Source organism: Physeter macrocephalus, chromosome 14 (genome assembly GCF_002837175.3).
Source record: "Physeter macrocephalus isolate SW-GA chromosome 14, ASM283717v5, whole genome shotgun sequence".
NCBI lineage: Eukaryota > Metazoa > Chordata > Mammalia > Artiodactyla > Physeteridae > Physeter > Physeter macrocephalus.
The window spans coordinates 81783878-81801143 of record NC_041227.1 but is presented as its reverse complement, the minus strand read 5'-3'; the positions used below and the strand labels follow the sequence as shown (position 1 = coordinate 81801143).

At 59.3% G+C, this 17266-nt stretch overlaps 1 protein-coding gene across 10 annotated transcripts in view; it reads left to right on the top strand.

Moving 5' to 3' along the window:
* The window catches only part of TOM1L2 (target of myb1 like 2 membrane trafficking protein), a 93753-nt gene that overhangs the window by 51713 nt on the left and 24774 nt on the right, over positions 1-17266 (top strand). For 7 of the 10 annotated variants that reach the window (XM_024127889.3, XM_028499945.2, XM_028499944.2 and 4 more), the window contains exons 1-2: positions 10106-10179; positions 13793-13942. In XM_024127889.3, the coding sequence (XP_023983657.1) occupies positions 10165-10179; positions 13793-13942 (165 nt within the window). In that variant the 5' untranslated portion in view covers positions 10106-10164. Of the gene's footprint in view, positions 1-2512; positions 2592-6204; positions 6355-10105; positions 10180-13792; positions 13943-17266 lie in introns of those variants that run through there. The other 3 variants (XM_024127892.3, XM_024127891.3, XM_024127890.3) reach the window with 1 other exon arrangement.

Genomic DNA, 17266 nt, shown 5'->3' with positions numbered 1-17266 from the left:
CTCGTGCCCCGGACCCTTGGTCACTAGGCCGGAGTGCCCTGGCTAGATAACCTCCCCGGGATGTTTTAGACCCCGTTTGCCAGGCCTCAGCCAGACCTGCCTCGTTAGGTGCAGCAGGCATGTGGCTTTGGTGAATGCCCTTCAGGCAATTCTGACATGAGGCTCTGGTGAGGAGCCCCTGACCCGGTCGTTTTCATGACCTTCTGGGACCTTCCCCAGCTCCTGGACTCTGTGCCCCAGCGTCTAAGCTGGAGTAGCCCCGGATAAATGCAATGGAGCAAGGGAACAGCAGGCCGGGGGCGGCCGGGAGGAGAGGAGGTGTCCAGGGTGGGCGGGGCGCGGCATCGCCCCCCGGGGGGGTAAGTGGGAAGCAGCTCAGAGGTGGCAATTCTGGAGCCGAAGGACAAGGCGGGCTCAGGATGACCGGAGAGAAGGTCTCTTCTGGGTCCGGGGTCCAGCTCCCGCGGCCCCGACCTCTCCCCCTGCCTGGGGCCCTTTCCTGCTCTGCTGGGCTCCAGCACCCCACTCCCGTCTCCCAGTCTCCTGCTCTGCGTCTGATCGGCTGCTGTGCGGTTCCTCTGACAGGACTTTGATTCAGTCCCCGAGGCTGCTTCCCCGGGGAGAGAGAGAAACACTCGCTTGGGTGCTCCCCGCTGCCTCTCAAGCGGCACTTCCCCGATGGATTTTCGGTGGATTTTCACGTCCTCTCTAACCCGGGAGCCTGCGGCCTCTCTGACTCCCGCCACCGCGTGCCCCCCAACCCGGGAGCTCCACGAGTCACAAGTGAGCAGAGCCCCGGGAGGCTCTTCCCACGTAGTGCCCCCTGGAGGTTCAGGAGGAGGGGTGAGAGCGTGCTCGGCGGGGCCTTTGACACAGAGGAAATCAGTCCCCGCTCCTGGCCGGCGGCTGCTGACCTTCACCAGCCCCGGGCCACAGGGTCCTCAAAGCCGAGAGCCTGTCAAGTCCCATGTTTGCAGAAATCAGCGGCCCCGTTTGGGAGCTGCAGCCACACTGCAAACACACCTGGCAGGGACCCCTCCCCAGGGAGCCGAGAAGTCCCGCGGGGAGGCCATGCTTCAGGTGACTCGGGTCTGTTTATTCCTTCTAGAAGCCTCGCCTTGCTTCTATGTGTTTCTGTTGAAATTGGGCTGATTGGCAGAGCTGCTCCCCTCTCCTTCCCCAGCTCCCTCACGCACTTCTTGAGAGGATTTTTTTTTTTTTTTGTCTTTGTTTCTGCGCGCGGGCTTTCTCTAGTCGCAGCGGGCGGGGGGCTACTCTTCTTTGCGGTGCGCGGGCTTCTCATTGCGGGGGCTTCTCTTGTGAAGCACGGGCTCTAGGCGCGCAGGCTCAGTAGTTGTGGCTCGCGGGCTCTAGAGCGCAGGCTCAGTAGCTGTGGCGCCTGGGCTTCGTTGCTCTGCGGTATGTGGGATCTTCCCGGACCGGGGCTCGAACCCGTGTCCCCTGCATTGGCGGGCGGATTCTTAACCACCGCGCCACCAGGGAAGTCCCGGTAAATAGATTGTATTTACAAACTGTCGGAATAGGAGGCCTCAATTTATGAACCTTCGCTTTAGGAAAGACCCAGATTATGCTGGCCTGCTGATGGGTGGGCGACAGGAGCCCACTTGTGATAGCAGAGGGCGGGGCTCCCCAGAGCGGGCCAGGGGCACCGGGGGACCCTTAGACACGGGCCCTGCGCCTAGTAGATGCCCTAGGGGCTGGCTGGAGACCCGCCTCCCAGCGTGGCTGTGGTTTCAGGAGGAGTGTGTACTGGGAGCAGACAGTCGGCGTATGACGGAGCTGTTGTCAGCTGGAGGCCCCTGCAGCTCTGCCTACAGGGCCCCCGGGAGGCCGGATCAGATCTGGTACCTAAAACACACAACTCCCAGGGTTTTGAGCAGACTTACCTCCGTTTTCTCAGGGAAAAAGGAGTTCCACAGAGCCTAGAACCTGGACAGCCAGATCTGCACAGGGACCTGCCCGTTCTCACCTGTGTTTCTCCGGCGGGTTCCCTTCAGTGAACCCACCAGCGGCAGGCTGGTTATTGTTCTGGGTAAATCATACTTGCACGTGATGTGGAATTCAAGAGGGCTGCAGCCTGCGACCTTGGGAGCAGCCCCTCCTCCTCGGCCCCGGCGCCCTCCCCAGGGGCGGCTCCCTCCAGGGCCCCCTCCCGGCAAAGGTGTGTGCGCTGGGCAGTCCTTGTCCCTTTGTAACTCACGTGGCTGCGTCCCCTCTGCCCTGCTCTGCACACGACGCTCGTCTGTATCTTTGGTGCGTTAAGAGTGTCTTTATTCTCCTGTGCGTCTGCGTAGTACTCCGTTGTATGGATAAGCGCGGTTTAATTCAACCTGATTCACACTGATGGACGTTTCGTTTGTTTCCAGTCTCACATTTACAAACAGGAGGTAGCAAGTAACCTCGTGTACGTGCTAGTTGGCGCGGGTGGCCCTGACTCCGTAGGCTGGGGCCCCGGTGGGATTGGCAGGATCTGCATATGTCTGTTCTCCAGGCCGAAGGATGCCATTCGAGCCCTGAAGAAGCGGCTCAACGGGAACCGGAACTACCGAGAGGTGATGCTGGCGCTGACGGTGAGTGCCCCCCTGCCCCCCTCCCCGGGGCGGGAGAGCGTCCGGGAGCCGCGGCTGGGGGACGGCCTGGAGTGAGCGCTGCCAGGGGTGGCTGTGCCTCCTGCTGCCGCCCCGGTGTTCCCACCCTCTGAGACGGCTGAGCCAGCAGGGACGCGGCACGGGCGGTGTCGGCCGGTGCAGAAGCCCAGAGCAGAGAAGCCACAGGCCCGGGCGTGGGTCCCCGGTGGCCAGCAGCCTGCTGTGAGGTACCGAGGCCAGCTGCTTCTCTAGGGGTCAGCTTCCTCCTGGTAAAAGTGCCGACTTCCACCGAGCACCTGCCTGAGACTAGGCTAGCTCTTCAGATGTGAACTCAGATGCTTCCAGAACCTTCCCAAATAGGTTTCATCATCCGCTTTTACGGATGCAGAAACTGAGGCTCGGAGAGGCCCCGAGGTTTGCCCGGACTTCACAGCTGGTGAGGTGCCGACTGGATCGTGGGATAAAAACTGAACTTCGCTGCAGAGGGTCTAGGGAAAGTCAGCAAGTGACTCCTTTCAGGAAGGAACAGACCAGATTTTTGCCCGTCTTTCAGATGTCAGAAAATTAAAAGGGACAACTTCAGGTGTTATTTCTGTCTTGAAAGCTAACATTTTTTCAAATGTGGCAAAAACCAGGCCACAACATGTTCCTCTAATAGAAACTGTAACAGGTCAGCATGTGGACCTCCCTGTAGGGTTGAGTAGTGGGTTGTTTATCCAAAACAGCCATAGCGTGTTCCTTTTAAAGCAGAGAAACTGTTTGGATTCCTTGCCCAAGTGAAAACCCAAGACCTATTAGAGTTCTCTGCCAGGGAATTGGGGTTTGAATAACGAGGAAAAGACCAGTTGAGAAACAGGGAGTTGAAAGCTTTTGTTTTTTCCTCAGAATTTCAACCGCAGCTTTCACTAAACCCAGAGTGATGCCCAAAATGAACTGTTTTCAGTAACAAAAATCACCAGGGACGGGCAAAACTCACGAACTCTTAGCACGCAGGCCATTTTCCTGGCATCTAAACACCTCCCGCTCCGTGCCCAGCATCGTGGTAGCTGCCTGGGATGGAGATCTCTCCACCGTGGGCCCTGCCATTCCTTCCTTCCTGTAGTAGAGCATGAGGGCCACCATTTAGTGTTTCCTTAAGTCTTACATTTAAGTCTTTAGACCGTTTCAAATTAATTTTTGTGACTGGTGTAAGATAGAGGTCCAGTTTCATTCTTCTGCATGTGACTATCTAGATTTCCCAACATCATTTATTGAAGAGACTGTCCTTTCCCCGTTGAGTATTCTTGGCTCCCTTGTCAAATGTTAGTTGACAGTATATGTGAGGGTTTATTTCTGGGCTCTCAGGTCTGTTCCATTGGTCTGTGTGTCTATTGTTATGCTAATACCACACTGTTTTGCTTACTATAGCTTCATAATATAGTTTGAAATCAGGAAGTGTGATGTCTCCCACTGTGGTGTTCTTTCTCAGGATTGTTTTGGCTGTTCAGGGTCATTTATGGTTCCATATGAATTTTAGGATTGTTTTTTCTGTTTCTGTGAAATCTGTAGATGGCTTTGGGTACTGTGGACATTTTAACAATATTAATTCTTCTGATCCAAGAACATGGGATACCTTTCCATTTCCTTGTGTCTTTACTTTCTCTTACCAATGTCTTGTAATTTTCAGGGCACAGATCTTTCGCCTCCTTGGTTAGATTTATTCCTAAATATTTATTTATTTTGATGTGGTCAGGCCTTTGCTGCAAATCCCGTGATGCCTTTGGGAAATTTGTGAAAGGCGCAGACCCATTTTTCGTCTGCTGGAGGCCCAGCCTGGCACACACTGCCCGGGCTCACGTCTGCTCTCGTGGCTTCTCTGTCTTGTCCTTGAACTAACCCTGTTCATCCATCACAGTCCTCCCGCGTCCTGAGGGCCTTTTAACTTCATATCTGCCCCCACCACGGTTGTCAAGATGTACCCCAAATAGGAGTTGGTCAGAGGTCTGGGGCTTCCTGCTCAGGCATTAGCGTGGCTCTGATTGCTTGGAGGCGCCGTTTGCCTCCTCCGCGGGCCTTAGCTGCATTCAGGAAAATTCCCACCGTGTTTCAGGACCAACAACCCACAGCGACAGATTTGCCTGTTTGGTAGAGCAGCCTGCAGTGGGCTTGCCAGCCGGGGGGCACTTCCGCAGCTCCTGCTCTGCCGGGCGGCCCCACCGCCTCCGTCCAGGGCATTTTAAGGACCGAATGAGGGAACGAGAGCGTGGCAGAGGTTGCCTGTCGTCTGAGGCACTCACTGACCTTGGAGGAGGGTGGCCCTGTGCCTCAGGGCGGGCGGAGGCTCAGAGGAGGCCGCAGGGGATCCCGTCCTGCTTCTGGCCTGACCAGCAATTTGTACCTACACCACTTTCTTCACCTTCTAAGCCTTTTAACTCTGAAAAAAAAAGGGGGGCGGATAACAGCCTCCACTTAAAAAGAGTGAATGAGTCGTGAGGATGGAGTAAAATTACGTACAACGCGAAAGGGTCTCCCCTGGGTCAGCCATGCAGTCGCGGTGCTGACGTCACTGTTAGGGACTTGCTCCGTGACCGAGCTTCGTGCGGGGAGAGCCCCGGGGAGTGGCTGCCTGGGCTCCCCAGTGGTCAGTTAGTTTAGGCCAATGAGGACAAGCAAGGCGGCCAGCGGTGTCCCCTGATGCTGGTGACGTCCTTCCGTGGAGGCAGTCCCCGCCAGCCAGCTGTGGCCTGGGTGCCGGCGTGGGAGGGGCCAGCTCACTGTCTGGGTCAGGGGGTTCCCAGAGAGCAAAGGGGTCCGGAGAGCTGCCTGCGAGACTGGAGGGACCCTCCGGTGGGTGCTGTGAGCTCAAGGCCCCTCGCTCGTGTGGTGGGGGCCCAGGACAGTAACCCCGTGCACGTCCTCCTGCACCGGCCCGCCAGGCAGGTCTGCGCTTCAGACACGCTCACCCTAACTGCAGTCCTGCAGTGGGGCACTCGCGCCCACCTTGCAGGCGGGGAAGCCGAGCTCAGACAGACTGGCCCTGGAAGTGGACCTGAGATTCAAGCCCGCGCCGGCCATTGGTCAGAACCCACAAGCACTGTGCTTTTCTAGTGGCCGAGGCCTGTGTAACTGACTTTTCCGGACGAGGAAGGAGGGGCAGAGTTGGTTCGAATGTGGCCAAGGCTACAAACCGCGTATGCGGGTGGGAGACCCAGGTCACTGCCGGTCTCAGTTGTGGAAGCAGGGTTGTGTGGCTGTGTGGGGCATTCGCCTCTTCACGACCAGGTCCAGTGACTCACCGGCGGTGCAGGCTGCTCCAGTGGCCTCCGCCCGGGAGGGCCCGCGTCCACCGGCTGTCGCCACCGACCCAGAGGCTCGTTTCCAGGGATGCTTGGTCGTTTTGACCCCGCTGAGACCCCAGTACCCTTCTCGTGCAGATCCGGTGCCGCCCGTCTGCTGTGCAGGCCCAGAGACGCCAGCCAGCAAGGGGCCACCTGTGTCCTGCGGAAGGGTTTGCCTCTGGAGGATCCCGTCGGCAGGATGGTCGGCAGTGGGGAGACGGGGCGGCGTCTCCTTGGCCCCTGGGGGTGACCTCTGTTTCCATCCCCCCCCGCATCAGGTGCTGGAGACATGCGTGAAGAACTGTGGCCACCGCTTCCACGTCCTCGTGGCCAACCGGGAGTTCATCGACGGCGTCCTGGTCAAAATCATCTCTCCCAAGAGCAACCCCCCGACCATCGTGCAGGACAAGGTGCTGGCTCTCATCCAGGTGGGTCGGCGGCTCCCCTCGGCTGGTCCGTGGGGAGAGAGGAAGGCGGCGCCTCCCATCCGCAAGTCCCCACGCTTCCCCGTCATTGGAGGAAAGGATGGGCGCTTCTGGGATTACGTATTTGTTGAGAAACACTAGTTTTTTACCCTCATCCTGCTGAGATGACACCCTCAGCGGTGGCTCTCCTGGCCGTCGCTGGCTGTGTCCGGGTGCCTGGCCCTCGGCTGCCCACGGGGACAGGCGTGGAGCCTAACGGAGCCACGTGCCGGGTCCCCGTGCCACGGGGCGGGGCCAACTCTGGGGTCATGGGAGTGGTGTTCAGGATTCACTGAGGACGTGACAGTTCTGTTGAACCCCGAGGGGTGACGAGCTGGGTAGAAAGGTCAGAGTGCAAGGGGCATGGCAGGTAGAGAGCAGTGTGTGCAAAGGCCCGGAGCATCAAGAGCACGGGTGACACTTTGGGACGTGTTCGTTATTCATTGTCCTGTAGCAGATTACCCCAAACTTAGCAGCTTAGAGCAGCAGACGTTTATTACCTCCTCATTTCTGTGGACCAGGGGCTCAGGAACAGCTTAGCTGGGCGGTTCTCGGGAGGGTGCAGTCAGGGTGTCGGCCGGGGCCACCTCCTCCGAAGGCTTGGCTGGGGCTGGAGGAGCCACCTCCAGGCTGCTCCCACGCGGCCCCCCCGCCAGCGGCCCCCCTGCCAGCAGCAGGTGTCCCAGTGTCCCGCGTCCTCGCTGTCGTCTTCCTCATAGCCCGTCTGACGGGTGCACAGAGGTTTGGCGTCCCGTCGGCCTTTTTAAACCCGTCTTGGAAAGAAGGTGATGTTATTTCCATGTTGAATATGCTTTTAAAATGAAAAGTTAAGGTCTGATGATCCCCTGGGAGGGCCAGGGCTGCAGCTTTTCTGAAGTCTCTCTTTGCACGGCCCCCTCGCTCCCCACCCACCGTCCCTCTGACGCCTTCCTAGAAGGCTGATCCCAGGCATCGTGGTCCCAGGGTGGCCCACAGAGCTGGCGTTTCCAGTGCACCTTTGCCGCCTCTGGGCCGCTGTGAGGTCAGCATGCCCGTCCCTCCCCCCTCCCCTCCCCCCCCAATCCCTCCATTCAGCCAGGCAGCCGTGTCCTCTGGCTGCCCTCCTGCCGCCCCACCTCCCTGGGCCGCACGGAAAGACACCCCCTCGGGCTCGTGTGCTCGAGGGGCCCTGCCCTTCAGGAGGCCAGCGTGCCAGATGCAGCAGGCCCTTCTGGAAGGGACAGGGCTCCCGGTGGCCCGGGAGGAGGGGGCCTCTCCAGAGGGCGGGCCTCCCGTGACGCCCCCTTTGTGGGACATCTCCCCGCTCTGCGCCACCCTCAGCCTCTCCCTGGGGTTGTTCCAGGACAGAAAGGACATGGTTCTGGTGGAGGAACCTCATCCCTGCCTCCCGCACCCCCCCGAGAGTAGAGTCTAAAAATTCTCTCTCTTTCCACTGAAGAGGGGAGCTGATGGCGGGCCTGGGAGGGGCCGCGTTCTCAGGAGGTGGCAGGGAGCCGGTGGCCGGGCTTGCAGCAGATTCTGTGGATGGGCAGCTCCCGAAACCCTGTCCCTGTGAGTGAGAAGCCCAGGAGCAGGACGGGACAGCAGCCGCCTTTTGTCCAGGGGACGGAGCCCATTGTTTAAATCAGCAATTGTTTATTGATCTGCAATTGGATGATTGAAAACTTTGTCGAAACTTGAGGGGTCTGGAGCAAATGGCTCGTGTTTGCATAAGGTTTTAGTCCTTTCTTCGGTGTGTGATCCAGGGGAAAGGAGATCAGAACTCCCGCTGGGCCTTCCAACCCCTGACACGTGGGCACGGGTGGGCGGGGCAGGGCGTAGGGCAGTGAGGGGGCGCCGTGATGCTGACCCCCAGCTCCCAGGACAGGCCCTCTGCTCTGACAGCACCCGCCCTGCCGCTCCCTGGCTTCTCGTGGGGAGGCAGACCTCCCGAGGCCACGGCCCCCGAGGCAGGGTCGTGATTCTCAGCGGGGCCAGCTGTCTAGAGGGGCTCCCGCGCTGTCACCATCACCTCAGTCCACTGGCCGCCTGTGTGGCCACGCTCCCCTGTCCCTGCAGCAGGAAGCTTCGCATCGGTGAGGCCATGTTCGCTCTGACTTGACAAATGCTGTCTGACTGCCTTCTCTGTGCCCCCGGGAGACTCGGCGGGTGGGGGGCACAGGTGTGGGCACCGGCCCGGAAGGTGCCCAAGGCACACGGCATCTCCCACCCTGTGCTTCCCCCCAAGGTGCTGGCGTCAGGGGCGTGGTCAGTAGAGAGCACTGCCGTGGAGCTTCAGGTGACTCGGGTCTGTTTATTCCTTCTAGAAGCCTCGCCTTGCTTCTATGTGTTTCTATTGAAATTGGGCTGATTGGCAGAGCTGCTCCCCTCTCCTTCCCCAGCTCCCTCACGCACTTCTTGAGAGGATTTTTTTTTTTTTTTGTCTTTGTTTCTGCGCGCGGGCTTTCTCTAGTCGCAGCGGGCGGGGGGCTACTCTTCTTTGCGGTGCGCGGGCTTCTCATTGCGGGGGCTTCTCTTGTGAAGCACGGGCTCTAGGCGCGCAGGCTCAGTAGTTGTGGCTCGCGGGCTCTAGAGCGCAGGCTCAGTAGCTGTGGCGCCTGGGCTTCGTTGCTCTGCGGTATGTGGGATCTTCCCGGACCGGGGCTCGAACCCGTGTCCCCTGCATTGGCGGGCGGATTCTTAACCACCGCGCCACCAGGGAAGTCCCGGTAAATAGATTGTATTTACAAACTGTCGGAATAGGAGGCCTCAATTTATGAACCTTCGCTTTAGGAAAGACCCAGATTATGCTGGCCTGCTGATGGGTGGGCGACAGGAGCCCACTTGTGATAGCAGAGGGCGGGGCTCCCCAGAGCGGGCCAGGGGCACCGGGGGACCCTTAGACACGGGCCCTGCGCCTAGTAGATGCCCTAGGGGCTGGCTGGAGACCCGCCTCCCAGCGTGGCTGTGGTTTCAGGAGGAGTGTGTACTGGGAGCAGACAGTCGGCGTATGACGGAGCTGTTGTCAGCTGGAGGCCCCTGCAGCTCTGCCTACAGGGCCCCCGGGAGGCCGGATCAGATCTGGTACCTAAAACACACAACTCCCAGGGTTTTGAGCAGACTTACCTCCGTTTTCTCAGGGAAAAAGGAGTTCCACAGAGCCTAGAACCTGGACAGCCAGATCTGCACAGGGACCTGCCCGTTCTCACCTGTGTTTCTCCGGCGGGTTCCCTTCAGTGAACCCACCAGCGGCAGGCTGGTTATTGTTCTGGGTAAATCATACTTGCACGTGATGTGGAATTCAAGAGGGCTGCAGCCTGCGACCTTGGGAGCAGCCCCTCCTCCTCGGCCCCGGCGCCCTCCCCAGGGGCGGCTCCCTCCAGGGCCCCCTCCCGGCAAAGGTGTGTGCGCTGGGCAGTCCTTGTCCCTTTGTAACTCACGTGGCTGCGTCCCCTCTGCCCTGCTCTGCACACGACGCTCGTCTGTATCTTTGGTGCGTTAAGAGTGTCTTTATTCTCCTGTGCGTCTGCGTAGTACTCCGTTGTATGGATAAGCGCGGTTTAATTCAACCTGATTCACACTGATGGACGTTTCGTTTGTTTCCAGTCTCACATTTACAAACAGGAGGTAGCAAGTAACCTCGTGTACGTGCTAGTTGGCGCGGGTGGCCCTGACTCCGTAGGCTGGGGCCCCGGTGGGATTGGCAGGATCTGCATATGTCTGTTCTCCAGGCCGAAGGATGCCATTCGAGCCCTGAAGAAGCGGCTCAACGGGAACCGGAACTACCGAGAGGTGATGCTGGCGCTGACGGTGAGTGCCCCCCTGCCCCCCTCCCCGGGGCGGGAGAGCGTCCGGGAGCCGCGGCTGGGGGACGGCCTGGAGTGAGCGCTGCCAGGGGTGGCTGTGCCTCCTGCTGCCGCCCCGGTGTTCCCACCCTCTGAGACGGCTGAGCCAGCAGGGACGCGGCACGGGCGGTGTCGGCCGGTGCAGAAGCCCAGAGCAGAGAAGCCACAGGCCCGGGCGTGGGTCCCCGGTGGCCAGCAGCCTGCTGTGAGGTACCGAGGCCAGCTGCTTCTCTAGGGGTCAGCTTCCTCCTGGTAAAAGTGCCGACTTCCACCGAGCACCTGCCTGAGACTAGGCTAGCTCTTCAGATGTGAACTCAGATGCTTCCAGAACCTTCCCAAATAGGTTTCATCATCCGCTTTTACGGATGCAGAAACTGAGGCTCGGAGAGGCCCCGAGGTTTGCCCGGACTTCACAGCTGGTGAGGTGCCGACTGGATCGTGGGATAAAAACTGAACTTCGCTGCAGAGGGTCTAGGGAAAGTCAGCAAGTGACTCCTTTCAGGAAGGAACAGACCAGATTTTTGCCCGTCTTTCAGATGTCAGAAAATTAAAAGGGACAACTTCAGGTGTTATTTCTGTCTTGAAAGCTAACATTTTTTCAAATGTGGCAAAAACCAGGCCACAACATGTTCCTCTAATAGAAACTGTAACAGGTCAGCATGTGGACCTCCCTGTAGGGTTGAGTAGTGGGTTGTTTATCCAAAACAGCCATAGCGTGTTCCTTTTAAAGCAGAGAAACTGTTTGGATTCCTTGCCCAAGTGAAAACCCAAGACCTATTAGAGTTCTCTGCCAGGGAATTGGGGTTTGAATAACGAGGAAAAGACCAGTTGAGAAACAGGGAGTTGAAAGCTTTTGTTTTTTCCTCAGAATTTCAACCGCAGCTTTCACTAAACCCAGAGTGATGCCCAAAATGAACTGTTTTCAGTAACAAAAATCACCAGGGACGGGCAAAACTCACGAACTCTTAGCACGCAGGCCATTTTCCTGGCATCTAAACACCTCCCGCTCCGTGCCCAGCATCGTGGTAGCTGCCTGGGATGGAGATCTCTCCACCGTGGGCCCTGCCATTCCTTCCTTCCTGTAGTAGAGCATGAGGGCCACCATTTAGTGTTTCCTTAAGTCTTACATTTAAGTCTTTAGACCGTTTCAAATTAATTTTTGTGACTGGTGTAAGATAGAGGTCCAGTTTCATTCTTCTGCATGTGACTATCTAGATTTCCCAACATCATTTATTGAAGAGACTGTCCTTTCCCCGTTGAGTATTCTTGGCTCCCTTGTCAAATGTTAGTTGACAGTATATGTGAGGGTTTATTTCTGGGCTCTCAGGTCTGTTCCATTGGTCTGTGTGTCTATTGTTATGCTAATACCACACTGTTTTGCTTACTATAGCTTCATAATATAGTTTGAAATCAGGAAGTGTGATGTCTCCCACTGTGGTGTTCTTTCTCAGGATTGTTTTGGCTGTTCAGGGTCATTTATGGTTCCATATGAATTTTAGGATTGTTTTTTCTGTTTCTGTGAAATCTGTAGATGGCTTTGGGTACTGTGGACATTTTAACAATATTAATTCTTCTGATCCAAGAACATGGGATACCTTTCCATTTCCTTGTGTCTTTACTTTCTCTTACCAATGTCTTGTAATTTTCAGGGCACAGATCTTTCGCCTCCTTGGTTAGATTTATTCCTAAATATTTATTTATTTTGATGTGGTCAGGCCTTTGCTGCAAATCCCGTGATGCCTTTGGGAAATTTGTGAAAGGCGCAGACCCATTTTTCGTCTGCTGGAGGCCCAGCCTGGCACACACTGCCCGGGCTCACGTCTGCTCTCGTGGCTTCTCTGTCTTGTCCTTGAACTAACCCTGTTCATCCATCACAGTCCTCCCGCGTCCTGAGGGCCTTTTAACTTCATATCTGCCCCCACCACGGTTGTCAAGATGTACCCCAAATAGGAGTTGGTCAGAGGTCTGGGGCTTCCTGCTCAGGCATTAGCGTGGCTCTGATTGCTTGGAGGCGCCGTTTGCCTCCTCCGCGGGCCTTAGCTGCATTCAGGAAAATTCCCACCGTGTTTCAGGACCAACAACCCACAGCGACAGATTTGCCTGTTTGGTAGAGCAGCCTGCAGTGGGCTTGCCAGCCGGGGGGCACTTCCGCAGCTCCTGCTCTGCCGGGCGGCCCCACCGCCTCCGTCCAGGGCATTTTAAGGACCGAATGAGGGAACGAGAGCGTGGCAGAGGTTGCCTGTCGTCTGAGGCACTCACTGACCTTGGAGGAGGGTGGCCCTGTGCCTCAGGGCGGGCGGAGGCTCAGAGGAGGCCGCAGGGGATCCCGTCCTGCTTCTGGCCTGACCAGCAATTTGTACCTACACCACTTTCTTCACCTTCTAAGCCTTTTAACTCTGAAAAAAAAAGGGGGGCGGATAACAGCCTCCACTTAAAAAGAGTGAATGAGTCGTGAGGATGGAGTAAAATTACGTACAACGCGAAAGGGTCTCCCCTGGGTCAGCCATGCAGTCGCGGTGCTGACGTCACTGTTAGGGACTTGCTCCGTGACCGAGCTTCGTGCGGGGAGAGCCCCGGGGAGTGGCTGCCTGGGCTCCCCAGTGGTCAGTTAGTTTAGGCCAATGAGGACAAGCAAGGCGGCCAGCGGTGTCCCCTGATGCTGGTGACGTCCTTCCGTGGAGGCAGTCCCCGCCAGCCAGCTGTGGCCTGGGTGCCGGCGTGGGAGGGGCCAGCTCACTGTCTGGGTCAGGGGGTTCCCAGAGAGCAAAGGGGTCCGGAGAGCTGCCTGCGAGACTGGAGGGACCCTCCGGTGGGTGCTGTGAGCTCAAGGCCCCTCGCTCGTGTGGTGGGGGCCCAGGACAGTAACCCCGTGCACGTCCTCCTGCACCGGCCCGCCAGGCAGGTCTGCGCTTCAGACACGCTCACCCTAACTGCAGTCCTGCAGTGGGGCACTCGCGCCCACCTTGCAGGCGGGGAAGCCGAGCTCAGACAGACTGGCCCTGGAAGTGGACCTGAGATTCAAGCCCGCGCCGGCCATTGGTCAGAACCCACAAGCACTGTGCTTTTCTAGTGGCCGAGGCCTGTGTAACTGACTTTTCCGGACGAGGAAGGAGGGGCAGAGTTGGTTCGAATGTGGCCAAGGCTACAAACCGCGTATGCGGGTGGGAGACCCAGGTCACTGCCGGTCTCAGTTGTGGAAGCAGGGTTGTGTGGCTGTGTGGGGCATTCGCCTCTTCACGACCAGGTCCAGTGACTCACCGGCGGTGCAGGCTGCTCCAGTGGCCTCCGCCCGGGAGGGCCCGCGTCCACCGGCTGTCGCCACCGACCCAGAGGCTCGTTTCCAGGGATGCTTGGTCGTTTTGACCCCGCTGAGACCCCAGTACCCTTCTCGTGCAGATCCGGTGCCGCCCGTCTGCTGTGCAGGCCCAGAGACGCCAGCCAGCAAGGGGCCACCTGTGTCCTGCGGAAGGGTTTGCCTCTGGAGGATCCCGTCGGCAGGATGGTCGGCAGTGGGGAGACGGGGCGGCGTCTCCTTGGCCCCTGGGGGTGACCTCTGTTTCCATCCCCCCCCGCATCAGGTGCTGGAGACATGCGTGAAGAACTGTGGCCACCGCTTCCACGTCCTCGTGGCCAACCGGGAGTTCATCGACGGCGTCCTGGTCAAAATCATCTCTCCCAAGAGCAACCCCCCGACCATCGTGCAGGACAAGGTGCTGGCTCTCATCCAGGTGGGTCGGCGGCTCCCCTCGGCTGGTCCGTGGGGAGAGAGGAAGGCGGCGCCTCCCATCCGCAAGTCCCCACGCTTCCCCGTCATTGGAGGAAAGGATGGGCGCTTCTGGGATTACGTATTTGTTGAGAAACACTAGTTTTTTACCCTCATCCTGCTGAGATGACACCCTCAGCGGTGGCTCTCCTGGCCGTCGCTGGCTGTGTCCGGGTGCCTGGCCCTCGGCTGCCCACGGGGACAGGCGTGGAGCCTAACGGAGCCACGTGCCGGGTCCCCGTGCCACGGGGCGGGGCCAACTCTGGGGTCATGGGAGTGGTGTTCAGGATTCACTGAGGACGTGACAGTTCTGTTGAACCCCGAGGGGTGACGAGCTGGGTAGAAAGGTCAGAGTGCAAGGGGCATGGCAGGTAGAGAGCAGTGTGTGCAAAGGCCCGGAGCATCAAGAGCACGGGTGACACTTTGGGACGTGTTCGTTATTCATTGTCCTGTAGCAGATTACCCCAAACTTAGCAGCTTAGAGCAGCAGACGTTTATTACCTCCTCATTTCTGTGGACCAGGGGCTCAGGAACAGCTTAGCTGGGCGGTTCTCGGGAGGGTGCAGTCAGGGTGTCGGCCGGGGCCACCTCCTCCGAAGGCTTGGCTGGGGCTGGAGGAGCCACCTCCAGGCTGCTCCCACGCGGCCCCCCCGCCAGCGGCCCCCCTGCCAGCAGCAGGTGTCCCAGTGTCCCGCGTCCTCGCTGTCGTCTTCCTCATAGCCCGTCTGACGGGTGCACAGAGGTTTGGCGTCCCGTCGGCCTTTTTAAACCCGTCTTGGAAAGAAGGTGATGTTATTTCCATGTTGAATATGCTTTTAAAATGAAAAGTTAAGGTCTGATGATCCCCTGGGAGGGCCAGGGCTGCAGCTTTTCTGAAGTCTCTCTTTGCACGGCCCCCTCGCTCCCCACCCACCGTCCCTCTGACGCCTTCCTAGAAGGCTGATCCCAGGCATCGTGGTCCCAGGGTGGCCCACAGAGCTGGCGTTTCCAGTGCACCTTTGCCGCCTCTGGGCCGCTGTGAGGTCAGCATGCCCGTCCCTCCCCCCTCCCCTCCCCCCCCAATCCCTCCATTCAGCCAGGCAGCCGTGTCCTCTGGCTGCCCTCCTGCCGCCCCACCTCCCTGGGCCGCACGGAAAGACACCCCCTCGGGCTCGTGTGCTCGAGGGGCCCTGCCCTTCAGGAGGCCAGCGTGCCAGATGCAGCAGGCCCTTCTGGAAGGGACAGGGCTCCCGGTGGCCCGGGAGGAGGGGGCCTCTCCAGAGGGCGGGCCTCCCGTGACGCCCCCTTTGTGGGACATCTCCCCGCTCTGCGCCACCCTCAGCCTCTCCCTGGGGTTGTTCCAGGACAGAAAGGACATGGTTCTGGTGGAGGAACCTCATCCCTGCCTCCCGCACCCCCCCGAGAGTAGAGTCTAAAAATTCTCTCTCTTTCCACTGAAGAGGGGAGCTGATGGCGGGCCTGGGAGGGGCCGCGTTCTCAGGAGGTGGCAGGGAGCCGGTGGCCGGGCTTGCAGCAGATTCTGTGGATGGGCAGCTCCCGAAACCCTGTCCCTGTGAGTGAGAAGCCCAGGAGCAGGACGGGACAGCAGCCGCCTTTTGTCCAGGGGACGGAGCCCATTGTTTAAATCAGCAATTGTTTATTGATCTGCAATTGGATGATTGAAAACTTTGTCGAAACTTGAGGGGTCTGGAGCAAATGGCTCGTGTTTGCATAAGGTTTTAGTCCTTTCTTCGGTGTGTGATCCAGGGGAAAGGAGATCAGAACTCCCGCTGGGCCTTCCAACCCCTGACACGTGGGCACGGGTGGGCGGGGCAGGGCGTAGGGCAGTGAGGGGGCGCCGTGATGCTGACCCCCAGCTCCCAGGACAGGCCCTCTGCTCTGACAGCACCCGCCCTGCCGCTCCCTGGCTTCTCGTGGGGAGGCAGACCTCCCGAGGCCACGGCCCCCGAGGCAGGGTCGTGATTCTCAGCGGGGCCAGCTGTCTAGAGGGGCTCCCGCGCTGTCACCATCACCTCAGTCCACTGGCCGCCTGTGTGGCCACGCTCCCCTGTCCCTGCAGCAGGAAGCTTCGCATCGGTGAGGCCATGTTCGCTCTGACTTGACAAATGCTGTCTGACTGCCTTCTCTGTGCCCCCGGGAGACTCGGCGGGTGGGGGGCACAGGTGTGGGCACCGGCCCGGAAGGTGCCCAAGGCACACGGCATCTCCCACCCTGTGCTTCCCCCCAAGGTGCTGGCGTCAGGGGCGTGGTCAGTAGAGAGCACTGCCGTGGACACAGACTGCCAGCAGCCCCGCACCCAGCCTGCACAGGGCTCCCGCACAGGACGGGGGCGATTAGCCAGGACTGCTTGGTTGGTTAAATAGCAGGTGCCAACCCCAGCTGCCTAGGCGAAGAGCAGTGCTGGTCATGACGAGGCAGGCTCCCCAGAACCCCGGGGTGACGGCCAGGGAGGGGACAGACCTTCTCCTGAGTGTCCGCGCCGTCCCAGCAGGCAGGCTCTCCCTGCTCCCCGGTCCGGGCTGGCATGTGGGGGTGACCCGGGGCCCACATCTACCCACAGAGCGGCCCAGCCCTCCGGGGGCCCAGGGCCAGGCTCCTGGAGCAGGAGGACCTAACTGCCCAGCTGGGCATGTGTACCCCCTGCGGGGCCGTCCATGGGGCCTGCTGATCGCTGCTGGGCAGGTGCCCCCAGAAGTGTCCGCCCCCAGGTGCCCCCAGAAGTGTCGTGGTCTTCTTATGTCGGGCCTGGTAGGGGTGGAAGGCAGCATAAGGTAGAAGGGCTCCCCTGGAGCTGTTGTCCTCCTGCAGCAACGAAGGCGGGAGGCGGCTCCAGGAGGAGCCGCCTGCCGCGCCTGCCTCTCCCCGCCTCCCCATGGGCTGTGAAGCGCGCCCCCCACCAGCGTCCAGGAGGAAGTGAGACCCCGAGGGGCTGTCCTGACGTGGGCGTCAAGTGCCTGCGTGTGCGGGTTGTATGAGCGGGCCCCGGGAGGCCGGGCTAGCAGCAGGGTTTGTGGTCAGTGAGCTGCAGCAGCCGGCCTGAACGAGGCTTTTTGGAGACTGCCCTCTTGGTCAGAGATGGGGGGAAGCAGCTGGGCCCTGTGACAGCGACAGAGCTGCCGACAGGACGGCTTTCCTCCTCCTCTGGGCCCCTCTTCGGGGGTGCCCTTTGGAGGCACTTCTTTTTTTTTTTTTTTTTTTTTGTTTGGCGGTACGCGGGCCTCTCACCGTTGTGGCCCCTCCCGTTGCGGAGCACAGGCTCCGGACGCGCAGGCTCAGAGGCCATGGCTCA